Genomic DNA, 18382 nt, shown 5'->3' with positions numbered 1-18382 from the left:
CAGCCATCTAGACTCTTCCCCAGGCTTCTTGTTCAATAGACATCACTTCATTTCCTCTTCTACTTCTCTAAACTCACAGGAAGATCTTTGGAACTCAAGACAGGACAGACTGCAGTCCTAGTTCCACTGGAGACTCCCAGGTCTCTCAACTTGGCAGCTCCTATATCCCAAATGTATATCCTTACATGGTTCCTGGCATTGGCAGCCTTCTCCACCTTGGCTAGGGCCAGCAGCTCTTGGTAGACAGCTGCCAAGGGTTCCCGAATATTCTCCAGAAGAGCATTTGGATTCTTCAAGGCAGCCAGAGTGTCCTCCACCATCCCTCGCTCCACTGCATCATTGATGGCAAGAACAGCTGCATGGACTTGGAGGAAAAGAGAACAAGGTCAAGAAGCCAGAAAGGGCCCAGGGCAGCTAAGGCCCAGCCAGAGCCCAGCCAGAGCCCAGCCAGAGCCCAGCCAGAACACAGCCAGAGCCCAGCCAGAGCCCAGCCAGAGCCCAGCCAGAACACAGCCAGAGCCCAGCCAGAGCCCAGCCAGAGCCCAGCCAGAGCCCAGCCAGAACACAGCCAGAGCCCAGCCAGAGCCCAGCCAGAGCCCAGCCAGAGCCCAGCCAGAGCCCAGCCAGAGCCCAGAGCCCAGCCAGAGCCCAGAGCCCAGCCAGAGCCCAGCCAGAGCCCAGCCAGAGCCCAGCCAGAGCCCAGCCAGAGCCCAGAGCCCAGCCAGAGCCCAGCCAGAGCCCAGAGCCCAGCCAGAGCCCAGCCAGAGCCCAGCCAGAGCCCAGCCAGAGCCCAGCCAGGGCCCAGCCAGAGCCCAGCCAGAGCCCAGAGCCCAGCCAGAGCACAGCCAGAGCCCAGCCAGGGCACAGCCAGAGCCCAGCCAGAGCCCAGCCAGAGCCCAGCCAGAGCCCAGAGCCCAGCCAGAGCCCAGCCAGAGCCCAGCCAGGGCCCAGCCAGAGCCCAGCCAGAGCCCAGCCAGAGCCCAGCCAGAGCCCAGCCAGAGCCCAGCCAGGGCACAGCCAGGGCCCAGCCAGGGCCCAGCCAGGGCCCAGCCAGGGTCCATCCAAGGGCTGTGAGGCTTGTTGTCATCCCACCCCACACCCGTTCCCCACCCCGCCCCCGCCCCATGACCCCAGGTCCTACTTTAGGGCACAGCCCTACCTGCAGCCTCATCGGCTGAAAACTCATTAGCCAGGATGCCCCCGATCTTGCTGAAGGCTGGTAACTGCAGGCCATATTTGGCCAGTTCAGAGGCAATGTTGCTGAGTTCCTCGGCTGCAATAGTATCAGAGGTGTTCTTCTTTAGGCTCAGAACCCCACATCCTTACTTAGTCTATGGCTAAGAGGAAGGAGCTGGCTCACCTGTGAATTCCACTTTCCCATACAGGTCATGGATCTGAGGGGCCAATCCCAGCCGGAAGAGGAAGAGACTGGGAAGAATGGAAGACATTAGAAGATGATGGGATGTACTGATTGCTGCGCCTTGTCCACGACAGGTGTGTGAAATTACAGCGGTGAAGAGCACTTAGCATTTGCCCTCAAGTCACTCAAGCACCCAGGAATGAGCAGCCAAGACAAGAGAAGAAACAAGACGCCATAGGAGTCTGTAACTGTGATGGCTCCACAGAGAACACACTGCATGGGACCCAAGATAGCCGCGGAGGCCAGGAATGGAGGCTTGCACGTGATACTCTTGATGGTCCTGGTTCTGATTCATTCATATCCCAGTTACAAACTAAGGACTTGATCCTGCTGTGCCTTCATTTACAAGGCTCACACACAAACACATGACCATAAACACCCACGCAGACCTGAAATCTCACCCACTCCACTTGGCTGATTTGACTGCCCTCCCTCCTTTCTATGTTTATTGCTATTGACTGATTCATCTATTAATTGATCTCCCCAGAGCACTGGTTCCCAATCCGTGTGTTGTGATCCCTTCTCACGGGGGAGGGGGGGGGGGTGCCACCTAAGATGAACAAAAACCACAGATACACAGTAGCAAAATTACAGTTATAAAGTAGCAACAAAATAATTGTATGGTCAGGGGTCACCAAGACATGAGAAACTGTATTAAAGGGCCACAGCATCAGGAAGACTGAGAAGCACTGCCCTGGAGGAACCTGGCTGACTAGAGTCGGGGTGTCTCACCTGAGAGCATGAATGCAGTAGATCACCCGAGGCATATTCTTTTTGTCATAGATGTCTGTGGTCTCTGGGAGGAAGATCTAGAGGAGAAACCAGACAGTTGCTGCACATCGGGAAGGACAGCACAGAGGAGGGCAGTGCAGTAAGGCTTCCAAGCTGGCATGAGAGGGGAGGCTCAGGCTGAGCAACGCATCTCTCTCCAATCAGAGCTGTGAGCACCAACAGCCCTGGCTTCTAAGTCATTTCTATAACCATTCCCATTCAGTCCAGTGTAAAAAAGGCTTACTAAGCCAAGGCACAGCCAGTCCCACAGTTACAGAGTGTCCAGGGTTAGCTGACCACTAGATGAGCCCTCAGGGGCTACAGAATGCAGGCTGTAGTCTCCAGGAAAAACAGGCCCCAGACACTCAGCCTCCATGAGCCTGGTCCTTGACCCGAGATTTCCAGCACATACATGAAGTGCTCAGGAGTTGACCATGCTCCCAGGGAGGGCCCTGTGTAACAAGGCATGCATTGCCAAGGCCCATAGAGGCCTTTGAACTGTAGAAGCCCCTTTAAGAACTGAACCCTGAGCTCAGAACACCCTACACCACATTCAGCTTAACAAGGGCCCAAAGCCAGAGAGGTCCCAGTCACTACAACACAACATATCCCTCCATTGCTTGTCTCCCACCAAAATGTCTGTCTCTTTTGCTTTTTTTAAATTTAGATTTATTTCCTTTATGTGCACAGGTGTTTTGCCCACATGTATTTATGTGCGCCGCATGCCTGCCTGGCGCCTGCAGAGATCAGGAGGGGAATAGTGGAACTGGGGTGCACATTGAACCTGGATCCTCTGCAAGTACAGTAAGAGCACTTAATCTTTAAGTCACCTCTTTAGTCCCTCTTCTACTCTTTTTGAAATGAGGTCTCACTGTGTAACCCAAGCTACCATCAAATCTGAACAACCCAGGCCCTGACGGGAAACTCCTAATCCCCCTGCCTTACCCTCCCTATTCTGGAAGATGCACCAGGAAGCTCAGCTTTTCGCCTTTTGTTTTTGTGTGTTTGTTTGAGACAGTGTTTCCCTGTATAACAGCTTTTTTTCTGTAGAACTGGGAGGAGTCCAGGGTGTCACATGCTGACCAAGGCTCTACCACTGAGCTATGTCCCAGTCCTAAACTGTCTTTTTCTTTTCCTATTAAGTTCTTTTTTAAACGTGTGTATGGGTGTTTTGCCTGCATGTATGTTTGTGTATCACATGTGTGCCTGGTTCCCACAGAGAGCAGAAGACAGCATGGGATCTCTGACTGGAATTACAGATGTTGTAAACCACTGTGTGAGGACTGGGAATCAAAGCCGAGTTCTGGAAGAGCATCCAGTGCTCTCAACCATGGAGCCATCTCTTTAGCTCCTTTTTCTTTCTTTTAATTATTTTTTATTTTTGTATGTGTGTGTGCTTGTCTGTATGGGCACCATCTGTATGCAGGTGTCCACTGAGACCAAAAGAGGGCACTAGACACCCTGGAACTGGAGTTACAGTCCGCTGTGAGCCACCTGATGCAAGGGCTGGGAATTCAGTCTGAACCCTCTGTAAGAGCAGTTGTACTCGTAACACTTCTTTCCCCCCTCTTTCTTCCTTCCTTTCTTTCCTTTTTTTTTTTGGAGACTTGGTCTCTATATGTAGCCCTGGCTGGACTAGAGCTCACTAGGTAGATCAGACTGGCTTTGAGTTCACAAAGATCTCCCTGTTTCTGCCTCCCAAGTGCTAGGATTAAAGGCCTGTGCCACTAGGACAAGCCTTTCTCCTTTTGTTGAAAAGGGTTCACTATATAATGCAGGCTGGCCTCAATCTCACCACCTCAGCTTCTACCTAGGTGCTGGGATTACAGATCTGCACCACCACAAACACCAAAATGTCTTTGCTGCTCTTTCCACTCACATGTGTGCATGCATGCATGTGTGTGTGCGCGCGCGCGTGTGTGTGTGTGTGTGTGTGTGTGTGTAGGTGGGTGTCAAAACCCATCATGTGGCATGTGGGGATTGAACTCAGGCTGCTGGGTTTAGCAGCAAGCCTCCTCTACCTGCTGAGCTCTCTCACCTCATCTTTTGTCAAGACAGGGTCTCTCTGTGTAGCCCTGGCTGTCCTGGAACTCACTCTGTGCTGCAGGAGCGCCTTCCGCTCCTTTAGCCAATAGCTGTTGAAATACCAGCCCACTGCAGTGTGGTCTATTTATCTTTAAAAAAGAGCAGTAAGCCTTGGCCTACTCTCTTGGTTCTGGCGTTGGTCCTGCTCAGGTGACTAGGCTCCTTTCCTGATGGTTGGTGTTTCGTGAGTTTTATCCCCCTAAATAAATAACCCTTTAAATCATAACTGGTGTGGGATTGATTTGCACATAAACTCTGTAGACCAGGCTGGACTCAAACTCACAGAGATCTGCCTGCCTCTGCTTCCTGAGTGCTGGAATTAAAGGCGTGTGCCACCACTGCCCAATTCACCTAATTTTTATAGTTACCTTCACCAGGGAAGGAACACAGAGAAGAAGGGCTGATACACTGCAGAATCCTGCCTAGTCTCAATTTGTATGTTTTACAAAGAGAATTTATACAGGCCCTGCAATTCTCTTACCAACATTACAGGTGGGAATTACCACACCTACTTTATAGGTGAGAGACAAATTGGGGTTCACGGCGGGAAAGGACATGGAGCATAAATACCGTAGGGTCTTGGGCCTAAGGCTCTAGTCTGAGGTCTCCCACCTGGGATGTGGCAGGTTCTTGCTTCACTCTGAAATCCTGGTGGGAAAACGTCTGGCTAACATGAGCCCATCCATGGGGGCTGGAGAGATGGCTCAGAGGTTAAGAGCACTGATTGCTCTTCCAGAGGTCCTGAGTTCAATTCCCAGCAACCACATGGTGGCTCACAACCATCTATAATGAGATCTGGTGCCCTCTTCTGGAATACAAACATATATTGCAGGAATGTTGTATACATAATAAATAAATAAATCTTTAAAAAAAAAAAAACATGAGCCCATCCACACTACCCAGACGTTCACTCCATGACAGAAGTGACGCTCCTCAGCCCAGGAGCCACAGGGAGGGAAGGCATAGAGTCCAAGAACTGTTCTCTTAGAGCAGACAGATAAGCATCTTGGCACCCCGTTTTACCGAAGGCAGACCAATGTGGGCTACTGCAGAAAGCCAAAAGTTGATGTTGTCTGTGTGGCGGAAATGCAAGCCAGTTGCCTGAAAGGGAGAAAAGAGAGAATGGTTCTACAGTTCTCAGGGTTCCCTATGGGTGGAGCCCAGATGCCATCTTAAAGATTAATGGGTGAAGGGTAGACAGAGCTAAAGGACCCCACCCTGTGTATCCCCTGCCCCATGGAACAGAGAAACAGCTGAAAGCACCAGGACTGGGTGAGCCAGCTGAATAACGGGAAGGCTGGCACAGGGAGGGCAGTGCCGTAAGGCTTCCAAGCTGGCACAGGACACACGCATCTTAAGGCCCATGCAGCAGTACCCTCCCTGTCAGCAGAGCACCCGCCTGGCAGAGACATTAGGGAATTCCTACAACTGTACTGCTTTCTAGCCGCGAAAGTGATCACGTATGGAATTTTAAGTTACGTGGTCACCATGCCCTCGCGGCTGTGAGAAGGGGCATCTTAGGAGGGAGATGGCAGGGGATTCGTTGCGCTGTGCTCACCTGGTACCGCAGCTGTTCCACGTCATAGATCTTCTTCAGGGGGACCACAGAGGGGGCAAAGCAGTGGCCTAGCTTGGCCAGCAGCACTCCATTGCGGAGGCTTTCCTCCAGCTCCACCGGGGAAGGAAGCTCCTCTTTCAAGCACACCTCCATCCATCTGGGAGCAGAGAGCCTGCTTAGGACCCGCCCAGCCCTCAAGTGACTCCACTATTCCTACCTACCTAAAATTCCCCTCTCTTCCTATGGCCTCACAGTTCCCAACTTTCCCCAAGCTGCTAGATGCCTAACCAAGTCAACCCTTTCCTTATTCACCCTGGAAAGACTCCCCGAGTCTCCATACCTGCCTGCCTTGAGGGAGGTTCAACCAGACTGTAATGTAAGGTAAACCCTCACTCTGTCTGGCTACATACCTGACTCAAACCAAATGGAATCTGTCACTTCTCTCATTCTGCATGATTCTGAAAACTTAAACACAGAAAGCTTGTGTCTGATGGAATGATCTGCATGGTTCACGATTCGGTTCTGATGATAAAAGGGGTATTGGGGGCTCTGTGGGTTGATGGAAGAGGAACAACGCAAGGGACAGAAAATCTGCACCTCTTAGGACTGGATGCCACTTTCCAACCCATCTCCCTCACTTCGGCTCTGAAACCCAATCACATTCTGCAAAACGAGGCCAACATCAGTGGTACCGCTGGCTTCAGCGGACAGCTGCCAGATTCGGCGAGCTGGTGATTCTGAGCAAGCATGGAGACTCCTTGGGGAGACTCTCCAGATACTGAGGTCTACAGATATGTTCCCAAAGAGAGTCAAGTATACCTTGCTCCACACTCTCCCTGCTGGACACCTGATTTCTTTCTTTCTTTCTTTCTTTCTTTCTTTCTTTCTTTCTTTTTCAAGACAGCATTTTTCTGTGTAGCCCTAGCTGTCCTGGAACTCCCTCAGTAGGCCAGACTGACCTTGAGCTCAGAGACCCACCTGCTCCTGCAGCTGAAGTGTTGGGATTAAAGGTGTGACCATCCATCACACCCAGACTGCTTTCTCATCTGCTCTACCTCACCCTCTTTTTGGAAAACAGTAAAATAGACTGTTTTAGAAAGAAAAGAATAGGAAGAAAAGAGGGACGGCTCAGTGGTTAAGAGCACTGACTGCTCTTCCAGAGGACCTGGGTCTGATTCTAGCAACCATATGGTGGCTCACAACCATCTGTAACTCTAGTTCCAGGGGATCTGATACCCTCTTCTGGTCTCCAAGGGCACCAGGCATGCATATGGTACACAGACCTACATTCAGATAAAACACCCATACACATTCATTTAAATTAAATTTTTAAAAAATTTAATGGGTGGTGGTGGTGCACGCCTTCAATCTCAGCACTTGGGAGGCAAGGGCAGGAGGATCTCTGTGAGTTCAAGGCCAGCCTAATCTACAAAGCAAATTTCAGGACAGCCAGGACTCTTACTCAGAGAAATCTTGTCTCAAAAGAACAAGACAAAAAAAAAAAAAAAATAATAATAATAAATAAAAATAAATTTAAAAATTTTGAAAGGAAAGAAAAGGGGCCTAGGGAAATGACTCAGCAGAGCTGAGTGTTTGCTGCACAGGCATAGAGGCCTGAGCTCAAATCCTCTGCACCTACATAAAACCCTCGGCATGGATGCCAGGACTTGTAAGCCCAGTACTATACTATATGGGGAAGCAGGAAGATGGCTGGGGTATGCTGGCCACTAGCCTAGCTCCAGCTTGTCTTAAGGACTGACACACCAGGACACTTGATCCCCTCTTCTGCTGTCCATACAAACGGAGACAACACCAAACACAGAAACACACTCACTATGTATTTGCCAGGCCTCTCTTGGGTAAACTGAATCATAAAGTAACCCAACAACCCTCAGATGATGGAGGAAGTCCTGTCTGTGCTCTGTGTGGTCTCTAAGTGTGTGCAGGGACGAACAGTGCACATCTCACACTCAGGCTGCAGCATCCTGCCCTTCTCCGCCCTGCTGCCTGGAGACAGGGTCTCTCACTGAGCCTGGAGCTGCCAGGCCAGTGAGCTCCTGGGATCCACCCACCTCCAATCCTTCATTTCTGAGGCCAAGACATGCATAGCTATGCCTGGTTTTTTACATGAGTGCCGGGCCCTCAAGCTTGCATAGCAAGTACCTACTGAGCCGTCTCCCCAGCTTGGGAAATCCTTTAAGAAAGAATTTCAGCAACTAATTAATGAAGAAGACATGATAGCATTGGAAAAAAGTCATTTTTTCCATAAAGTCCTGGGTTCTCTCTAGCACTGGGGGACAAAACAAACAAACAAGCAAAGAACCAGCAGTCACCCAGCATACCCAATAGTGGGTTCCAGTGAGGACCAGCAAGTCATACGGTGAAAGCTAATGGGAAATCGTGGGCTTGAGATCAGCATCACGTGGACTCCCACGTCAGACGTGGTACTGCTAGAGGCCCTGGTACCGTGTGATGCACATGCCCCCACCAAGTCTGCCATCGAACCCGAAACCAGTCAGGTCTTTGAGAGCCAACATCCATTTATAGGAAATATGGGCTTTAGAGCTGAACGACGTAAGAAGCAAATGAAGCCAGAAGGTCAGAAAAAGAGATCCAGTTTCTTGAAAAGGTCAGGGACATAAGAAATAAACAAGGAGAGGTGCTCTTGCTGGTGCAGGCCGAAGAGGCAGTGTATTTTAGAGTCTTCTTTTTGGGAGGGGGTGGTGGTTTTGAGACAGGGTTTCTCTGTGTAGCCCAGGTTATCATGGAACTCACTTGGCAGACCAGGCTGGCCTCCAACTCAGAGATCCACCTGCCTCTGCTTCCCAAGTGCTGAGATTAAAGGTGTGTGCCGCCACTGCCTGGCTAGAATCTTTTTAATTTAATAGATTTACTTCTTTTTAATTTAAAATGTTCACTGTACGTACTCATTGTACATGGTACTCTGTTATATAAAAACAGATTTTTTAATTAATTAATTAATTTTGTTTTTTTCGAGACAGGGTTTCTCTGTAGCTTTGGTGCCTGTCCTGGAACCAGGCTGGTCTCGAACTCACAGAGATCCACCTGCCTCTGCCTCGGAGTGCTGGGATTAAAGGCGTGCGCCACCACCGCCCAGCTTAGATTTTTTTCCTTTTAGACAATGCGTAAAACTGGAAAATGGCCTGGTTTTTGATTTCCCAAGGACTCACAGGTAATTTGGTTGGGCATTGACAGCGTGGTAGGCAAAGACTGCAGAGTTATATATTGTTGAAGGATATGGGGGAAGAATGTAATGGCTGGGGTTGGCCTTAAGACAGAAAATGCTATTTTTCATTTCTGTCTTGTATTGAGACAGGGTTTCATGAAGTCCAGACTGGCCTTGGACTTGCTATACAGTAGAGGCTGACTTTGAACTCTGTGTGTGAACATACGCATGCAGAGGCCAGAGGTTGACATAAGGTGCCGTCCTTGATTACTTCCCATCCTGTGTTTTGGAGGCAGGGTCTCTCACTTTCCCCGCAAAACCTAGAGCTCACTAATTGGCGAGGGTGGCCGGTCAGCTAACTGCACGGATCTGCCTGCCTGTGTCTCCCTAGCACTGGTTACAGGCACATGCTGCCATGTATGACTTTTTAACGTGTCTGAATTCAGGTCTTCATGCTCGCACTAAGTGAGCCTTGAACTTCTTGTTCTCTTCCACCCTAAGCACTGAGATTATAGGTATGCATGCTTGGCATGACAAAACTATTTTAACTTGCCCCTTCCCACACCACAGCCCCTTGTCTGTCTGCATTTGCTCTGGAGATAATGCCTGGACTATGAGAGGTAGGAAAGGTGGACCAATAGGAGCCCATCTTCCCGGACCCTGCTTACCGCTTGGCTTCCTCCAGTCGGCACAGGTACTGATAAGCAACATTCTGCCGCCTCTGCTCATCCATCTCCTCAGCTGTGAGGCGTTCATCTGAAGCATGAGGAGACATGGTCAGGGGATGCAGCCTTAGAGAAGGATCTCAGCACCCACACTGGGCAGCTCACAACTACCTGTAACCAGCCAGCTTCAGAGGAACCGATGCCCTCCTCTGCCGTCTGTGGATGCCCATATGCACAAGATACACACATACATACATGCACATAAATGAAAATACAATAAATCTTAAGAAACAAGAACAAAAAAAGACAGGAAGCTCAACTCTGAAGCTGCTTTTGAACATACTCCCTAGGCAGCCCCTTCTGGGCACAGAAGCACTCTCCATACCCAGTTCTTTTTCCCAGAGCACCCATCAACAGGGAGCATCCTTTTCTACCAGACATTTCCTTCCTTCCTCTACAGTCATCTTCCCGTCTTTCTCTTCTTTCCCGAGTCTGCCTCAAGAAGGCCCTTCAGTGCCACCAGCGATTATCCAGAGCGCATCCAGGTTAGCTTCATCTTCCCCTTCATTGCGGACTGACTTCTCCATTGCTGCCGCAGTTGCACCCTGGACGCATGGCTGACGCTGACTAAGCAGTCATTCATCCACTCAATAACTCAATACTTTCTGCTGGGCCCTGGGCTAATGAATCCCTAATCTTAAAAAAATGCAAACCCAGTGTGGTGCACACCTTTAATTCCAGCTCTGGGGAGACAGAAGTAGAAGGATCTCTGAGTTCAAGGCCAGCCTAGTCTACAGAGTCAGTTACAGGATGGTTAGGGCTACACAGTGAGACCCTGTCTTAAAAAAGAAAAGAACAGGAATATAAAGATGGGTGCTGGAGAGAAGCTCTGCAGTGAAGACCACTGACAGCTCTTGCAAAGGATCTGGGCTCAATTCTCAACACCTATGTAGTAGCTCACAACTGTCTGTATCTCCAGTTCCAGGGGTCTGATGCCCTCGTCTGGCCTTCACTGGCCCTAGGCATCCAGCAATGTAAAAGACAGTGAATAAGATCTCAGGTTAGCAGAGGAAGCCAACTATTCTATCTGAGCGTCGTAGAATAAATAGCAAGCAGGTTAAAGCAGGACAGATGGCCCAACAGAGGGATCCACTCTATATGCTTAAGATTAAATGAAAGGACAAAGAGAATTTTAAAAGATCACAAGGTAACATTACTATCTTTTTTTTTGGGGGGGGGGGGGACAGGGTTTCTCTGTGTAACAGTCCTAGCTGTCCTGGAACTAGCTCTTGTAGACCAGGCTGGCCTCGAACTCCCAGAGATCCACCTGCCCCTGCCTCCCGAGTGCTGGGATTAAAGGCGTGCGCCAACACCACCCAGCACTATTCTTTTTTTTCTATACCCCCTTTGAGGAGGAAGGTGATCATTAAGTTAAACAAAATGTAGATAACACTCTGACCTCCAAACTCAAGAACAGGGAATGTCTTAAATGGGATAGCATTCCTATTCTGCCTTAGCCATGGTCTCTATTGCTCTGTTCTTCATGGGGAACACAATACACAGGGTGAGGAAAAGTTGCCTGCACACACAGCAAATGAGCTCAGAGAACATCCAAGAGACAGCTTGGTCGATTTGTCTTCTACTCTTCACCCGATTGCCTCATCTTGGATATCCTGCTCTATGATTTCAGGAAGGGCTGGGCTTATTTGAATTGGCAGTTATAAAAGTTCAAACCCATAGACACACACTTCCAAATACAGCTTTGAAAGTACTGGCCAACGGCAGAAAACTCATGAGTTCCTCTGAGGGAGTTTACAAGGAACAAGAGTTGGCTGTTTAAGAATGGAAAATAAACCAGTAAGTGAGTGACTTCACCTCAGAGCTATGAGTTAGGGTAAGATGGAATGGGCGGGGCCTGGAGCGCGCGCGCGTGTACACACACACACACACACACACACACTGTCTCAAAAAATAAAAAACCGCACAACAAAACAACCACCACAAAATGGTTTATCTAGAAGCTGCATTCCCTAATGAGATGGGTGGACACCGATTTTGGAGAAGGGTAAAGAAAGCAGGTTTTGTTTTTCATTCCACTGATCCTTTCAACCCTTCCGAGGAACCCGGGTTTCTCTGAGAAAGCAAGTGTTTCAGGCAGCCCAGGTCAGAATGACCATGAACTCTTGACCTCCTGCCGGAATTCCAACTGCCGGAATTGCCGGAGTGCGCCACCAAGCCGGTCCTCCAGGTTCTGCATCTTAAAACAAGCGGCCAGGTGATTAGGAATCAAGTAGTTTGAGAGGTATTGTCTCAATGCGGAGCCCAACCTCTGACACCTTTTGACAAAAACGGGAATTGCAGAATGTTAAGGGGCCATGGAAATCGTCTCCATTCCCCGACCCTGGGGCCCCAGAACCTGGGAAAAAGGGAGCACTCCCTTCGAAGGTTACTCTGCGCACACCAGCCCACTCCCCAGCAGCCCATAGCCTCTCCCGCGAAAGCCAAGCCCCACCAGCAGCACCCCCACTCCACCCTCCTGAGATCCTTGCCGCACTCACAGGCTGTCCGAGCCCGGCCTGCAGCGCACGGTTCCATGTTCCTTCTCCTGCCAGTTTTGAATCTCCCGCCTCTAGGACACCAGCCCTCACCGCGGTCACACCGAGAGAGGGCGCTTCCGGTCATACCGCACAGAATCCTGGGTTTCGTAGTTTCTCAGGTGGGACGACTAGGGCTAGCTTTGGGGCAGTTCCTTGATTTGCAATTTCTGCCTGGCTCCTTCTATGCTCAACTGGCTTTTTCAAATAGTCCCTGCCGCTGCCCTTTCTTTCATTAACGCGTCCCACTTCCTATAGAATTCCTGGGACTCCCTATACGCTATGTGGTGTTATACACAGGGGTATACATGCTCTCTAGAGAGTGCTGTTGTAACAAGTGGATAAACACAAAATCAAAAAGCTTGGAGGTGAGTACAGCACTGAGGGAGAGGACCATTGAGAGCCTTCCTAATGAAGGCTTTAGCTGATCTCGAGGCAAGACAGAAAACAGATCTAAACAGAAGGGCATGGGTTGGGAATGGTGTTGTGGAATATTGGTTGAAAATGTGTTACATTGTTCATGCTAAGGAACATTTGTTTAATGACACAAAGATGTGTTGCATCCTTTTATATTGCACTTGTTTAATCCTGTGAAGCTGTGTTACTTTGCCTAAAACACCTGATTGGTGTAATAAAAAGCTGAAAGGCCAATAGCTAGTCAGGAGAAAGATAGACGGGGCTGGCAGGCAGAGAGAATAAATAGGAGAAATCTAGGAAGAGATCTGGGAGCAAGAGAAGTAAGTAGGAGAGACCACAGCAAATCACAGAGTAAGAAGTCAAGAATAGTATATAGAGCCGGGCGGTGTTGGCGCACGCCTTTAATCCCAGCACTCGGGAGGCAGAGGCAGGTGGATCTCTGGGAGTTCGAGGCCAGCCTGGTCTACAAGAGCTAGTTCCACGACAGGCACCAAAGCTACAGAGAAACCCTGTCTTGAAAAAAACAAACAAACAAACAAACAAACAAAAAAGAATAGTATATAGAAAAGAGAAGGGGGAGCTGGGGAGATGGCTCTTAACCTCTTCCAAAGGTCCAGAGTTCATTCCCAGCAACCACTGTAATGAGATCTGGTACCCTCCTCTGGCCTGCAGACATACATGCAGGCAGAACACTGCATAAACAAATAAATAAATCTTAAAAAAAAAAAGGAAGAAAAGAAAAAGGGAAAAGCCCACAGGAAAAAGGTAGACAGGATAATTTAAGCTGGCTAAAAACAAGCCAGGCTTAAACATAAGCCTCTGTGGGAGCCAAAAAGAGTAAAGGGCCCCTGGAATCTGGGTGAGATCTCTCACCAGCTGAGAGTTAAGACGGTGTTAAGACCACTACCTGCTCTTCCAGAGGATCTGGATTCAACCCCGAGCATCCACACGGCAGCTCACAACCATCTGTAATTCCAGCACCAGGGGATCTGATACCCTCACACAGACACACTCGCAGGCAAAACTCCAATGCACATAAAATAAAAATATATAATGCTATGCCCAGATCACAGAGTCTCCCCCAAAACCAACCAGAAGGCCAAGTCCTGTATGTAAAAGCAAAGAGCCTATATTCTTACCCAAGTTTGCAAACTTCAGTTAGGGTTGGGCTTTTATAGTAGCAGGTGGGGGTGAGGGATTTCTAAGGTTCAGGACCCCTGATTGGCTGACTTTTGTCTAGGGGTGTCCTGGTGAAAAGCTTTGGGTGTGTGCTGGCAGGTGATCCTATCTACAACAGGTGGAACGTTAGGAATTTCCTTTGGATGATCTGTTCCTGGGTGGTGCCTGGGTGGTCTCCAGGCCTCTATTGAGCCTGTCAAGGCTGGGTCCTACACATAACCCGTAGGAAAAGACTGTCCACACTCCTTACAGAACTGACGAGACGACTACCTGGAGAGATAATATTCTTTTTTTTTTTTTTTTTTTGGTGGTTTTTCAAGACAGGGTTTCTCTGTGGTTTTGGAGCCTGTCCTGGAACTAGCTCTTGTAGACCAGGCTGGTCTCGAACTCACAGAGATCCGCCTGCCTCTGCCTCCCGAGTGCTGGGATTAAAGGCGTGCGCCACCACTGCCCGGCGATAATATTCTTTTTATACAGAAATATTTCACGTAAGAATGATACAATATGAAGAGTGAACATGATTACAACACATATGAAATTGCCAAAAGGAAAACGTCAAAATCACAGTGAAAGACAACTAAGACTTAAGCACATGTACGTCTTCCCGTGGGCCTTACTCTTCCTTTTCCAGAGATTCCCTGCAGTGTGGAATGAAAGCCCAAGGGTTCCCCAGGTCCCTTAAGGATCCCATCCTGTGGCACCTTTGGTAACTGCTGAATTTTAAGGGGCATCTAAGTCAGCTACATTGTCTTGACTTGGAGCCCAGAACCTGGGAATAAAGAGTGTGCCCTTTGAAGGTTCTGCTGCGCAAGACAACAGGCATATTTGCCTGCTGGCAGGCTTACTTCTGCAGGCTCCCATAGAGCAAGTGCTCTGGGCAGCCCCTCCCACAAATGCCAAGCCCCTTTCCTGGGAATCTCGCAAATAAGAATATGATCATTGTTTACAGTAAAAAACATGGTTCAACTGTCTTGTGCAATCTTCATGTCTGCCTACGGCTTTCCCTTCCCTATGTGACTTTGTCCTGTTACACCTTGACAACCAGCCTATTTAAGCTCCTTGGCAACCTTCTCAGATGTAACTTGAGACAACACCGAAATCTGATCTATGGTTATTACAAAGACACAAAAAGCATGACTCACGCAGAAGCCTACCCCCATGTTTGGGTGGGTGCTCTCTTTTTCCCTATTATCAGATGTGCTTACATCTGTGTTCAGAACTCTTATTAATAAAACTCCAGCTGGGCGGTGGTGGCGCACGCCTTTAATCCCAGCACTTGGGAGGCAGAGGCAGGCGGATCTCTGTGAGTTCGAGGCCAGCCTGGTCTACAAGAGCTAGTTCCAGGACAGGCTCCAAAACCACAGAGAAACGCTGTCTCGAAAAACCAAAAAAAAAAATAAAAAATAAAATAAAATAAAACTCCAATTCTGTTTCATTCTGACTTGTCCTGCAATTTCCTTTCTGTAGCAAGATCAGAACCCTGGCTTTACCTGTAGCAGACTCTGAAAAGAACTCAGGCAGCTCCAGGTGGCAGCGTAGAGCTGAGCCTCTGGCGCCTGATAATCCAAGTTGAAAATGGAAGACTTTACAGATTAAAGGAGAGGGGCATTCCACACAGTGGCAGTAGAATGTGCAAGAATATTAGGGACACTGAACTTATCTTAGTGATGGAGAGGAAAGGTCACAGGGAGAAGGATACGTCCCACACACCTCAGGTACCTTGCCACAGCACTGAAACCAGGGCTGGTGAGCAACTCCCCGCCCTTTAGATGCAGGTCAGAGAGGTTTTAGGCTTTAGAGAAGATGACAGCCAGGGCTTGGAGACAGTGAGACTGGGTACAGACTAACTGGGAAGCTACTTCAGTGTTGCAGGGGACAGATAAGATGGCTTCACTAATGAAGACAAAGATAACATCTATAGTGAGAAAGGGGGTGGGCACGGTGTGTGCTTGCTTCTCTGACCTGCATTTCTCCCTTCTCCCTTCCCCTCAGGCCACACAAGCTGCGTGGACAGGCAGGACTCAAGCCTCACAGCAGATATTTGAAAAGGCTTTATGATGGTTGTTACTAATTGTCAACTTGGCAGAATCACCTGGAAGCTAGGCCTCAAGGCACACCTGTGTGTGTGTGTGGGGGGGGTATTTTATTATGGTCATTTATGTGGGAGACCTTCTTAAATTGTGGGAAGTACCATTCCCTGGACAGGAGATCCCAGACTGTTTAAAGTGAAGTTGAGCAGAAAGCATTGCATCTGTCCCTCACTGTTTCCTGACTGGAGATGCAGCTACTTTAAGCTCCTGTTGCTCTGGCTTCATACCATGATGAACTATGAGCTAATATAAATCCTTTCTCTCTTCAGTTTATATATATATATATATATATATATATATATATATATAGAGAGAGAGAGAGAGAGAGAGAGAGAGAGAGAGAGAGAGAGGCCGTCTCTTGCTCTCAGCCCTCCTCGGTTGCCTACGGTTCTTTGTACAAGGGCGAGCCCTCAGGGGCTTTCCCCTATTCATTCTGGCATGCCTGTTGGAGTCCTCCTTGCTCAGCTCATGTTTGCTTAGTTATATAGGTGAGCTTTTTATGGGTGTAGCTTCTGGCATTCCTAGAAGACACAATCTGCCAGAAAACTCTCTGAACTTCTGGTTCTTACAACATTTCTACCCCTTCTTCCACAGTATCCCCTGGGCCTCTTCCCAAACCTTCTTGTGTATTTAAAGCCCCATCCCTAAAGAGCCCCTGGCCAGGTCACTTGTACCCTGCTGTTCCCCTCTCTGTTTTTCCTCAACCCCTGTATCCCCACCCCCATCCTGGCAATGGTCCTGTTTCCTTTTCAGGTGTCTGCGGTCATTTCAGACTGTGTTCTCACATCTGAAGGTTTGGAGCCGGGAACCTCTGGTGAGAGAGAACATGCTGTGTTTGTCCTTCTGGTCACAGCTACCTCCCTCAATAAGATCTTTTCTTGTTCTATCCATTTATGTGAAAAATTCATGATTTTATGTTTCTTCACTGCTGAGTAGTGGTGTGTGTTCCACAGTGTGTGTGTACCACATTGTTATTGTGAGGTTGTCCCATTTCCCAGCTATTGTAAACAGAGCAGTATACATGGCTGTGGAGTGTGATGTCGAGTCGTGTGGGCACATGCCAAGGAGTTGTATGGCCCAGTCATACAGTAAACTTAATTTTAGCTTTTTGAGAACTCCCATGCTGATTTCCAGAGTGACCAGTTTCCAATCCCAACAGTGAATGAGAATTCCCTTTTCCCTCACCCTCTCCAGCACTGGTTTGTCGGTTGTGTTGTTGATGTTATGCCCAAATCCGTGGGTCCCCACAAAAGCCACAAGGAAACCGAGCCCCATATGCAAAAGCAAAGAGCCTTTATTTTAATCAAGTTTGCAAACTCGGTCTCTCCGCATGTGCAACGTATTGGAATAACTGGAGAGCCCCGAGCTCAGTTAGAGTTGGGTTTTTATAGTAGTAAAGGTGGGGGTGAGAGGTCTCTGAGGTTCAGGACCCCTGATGGGCCGACATTTGTCTAGGGGTGTCCTGGTGAGGTGTGCTGGCAGGTGATCCTATCTACAGCAGTTGGAATGTCAGGCATTTCCTTTGAAAGATCTGCTCCTGTGTAGTGGTCTGGTTATCTCAGTTTATGGTTCTTCCTGCAACCCTGTTTCAGGGTAAACTACTGAGACTCTGGCCTCTTATTAAACTTATGAGGGCTGAGTTCTACTCTGGCAGGTGATAATGGTTGGACATAAAGAACTTCCTCTGGCTGACCTGTCAGTACTTAGCTTTTCATGGCTAGCCCCCACAGTTGATATTAGCCATTGTGACTGGGGTAAGATTAAATCTCAAAGTTGATTTGATTTGCATTTCCTTGATTACTAGGGAGAAAGAACAATTTTGGGAATATTTCCTAGCCAATTATTTTTTTTTTTCTTTTTAGAACTCTCTATTCAAGTTCCAGGTCCATTTCTTGAAAGGGTCATTTGGTTTTTTTGACTCTTGTTTTTTGAGTTCTTTGTATATTATGGATATTAGCCCTATGTCTTAGCTGGAAAGATTCTTGCCAATTCTGTGAGCTTCCCAGAGCTGATTGTTTCCTTAGTTGTGAGATGTTTCTTTACTGTAGGGAGACCCCTTGTCTACTGTTGACTTTATTTTTTTTTATTGTGATACATTTTTTATTAACTTTTTTTTCCCATGATATTTATTGAGCTCTATATTTTTCTCTGCTCCCCTTCCTGGCTCACCCCTCCCCTCTTCAACACCCCCTCCCCAAGGTCCCCATGGACCTCCCAATTTACTCAAGAGATCTTGTCTTTTTCTACTTTCTACTTCCCATGTAGATTAGATCTATGTAAGTCTCTCTTAGTCTCCGCATTGTTGTCTAAGTTCTCTGGGATTGTGGTTTGTAGGCTGGCTTTCTTTGCTTTATGTTTAAAAACCACCTATGAGTGACTACATTTAATAATTGTCTTTCTGTGTCTGAGTTACCTC

At 48.3% G+C, this 18382-nt stretch overlaps 1 protein-coding gene across 3 annotated transcripts in view; it reads right to left on the bottom strand.

Moving 5' to 3' along the window:
- Positions 1-12321, bottom strand: part of Iqgap3 (IQ motif containing GTPase activating protein 3) — a 46635-nt gene extending 34314 nt beyond the window's left edge. For all 3 annotated transcript variants that reach the window (XM_041656477.1, XM_041656479.1, XM_041656478.1), the window contains exons 1-8: positions 12245-12321; positions 9690-9777; positions 5835-5991; positions 5300-5377; positions 2153-2229; positions 1361-1428; positions 1160-1273; positions 186-364 (exon numbers count right to left, since the gene is read on the bottom strand). In XM_041656477.1, the coding sequence (XP_041512411.1) occupies positions 186-364; positions 1160-1273; positions 1361-1428; positions 2153-2229; positions 5300-5377; positions 5835-5991; positions 9690-9777; positions 12245-12281 (798 nt within the window). In that variant the 5' untranslated portion in view covers positions 12282-12321. The remainder of the gene's footprint in view (positions 1-185; positions 365-1159; positions 1274-1360; positions 1429-2152; positions 2230-5299; positions 5378-5834; positions 5992-9689; positions 9778-12244) is intronic.
- Positions 12322-18382: the final 6061 nt, after the last annotated feature.

This window comes from Microtus oregoni, unplaced genomic scaffold (assembly GCF_018167655.1).
Source record: "Microtus oregoni isolate MIOR12 unplaced genomic scaffold, Mior012 000007F_ref0000211, whole genome shotgun sequence".
Taxonomy (NCBI): Eukaryota; Metazoa; Chordata; class Mammalia; order Rodentia; family Cricetidae; genus Microtus; species Microtus oregoni.
The sequence above is the reverse complement of the archived record's forward strand: the minus strand, read 5'-3'. Positions and strand labels throughout refer to the sequence as shown.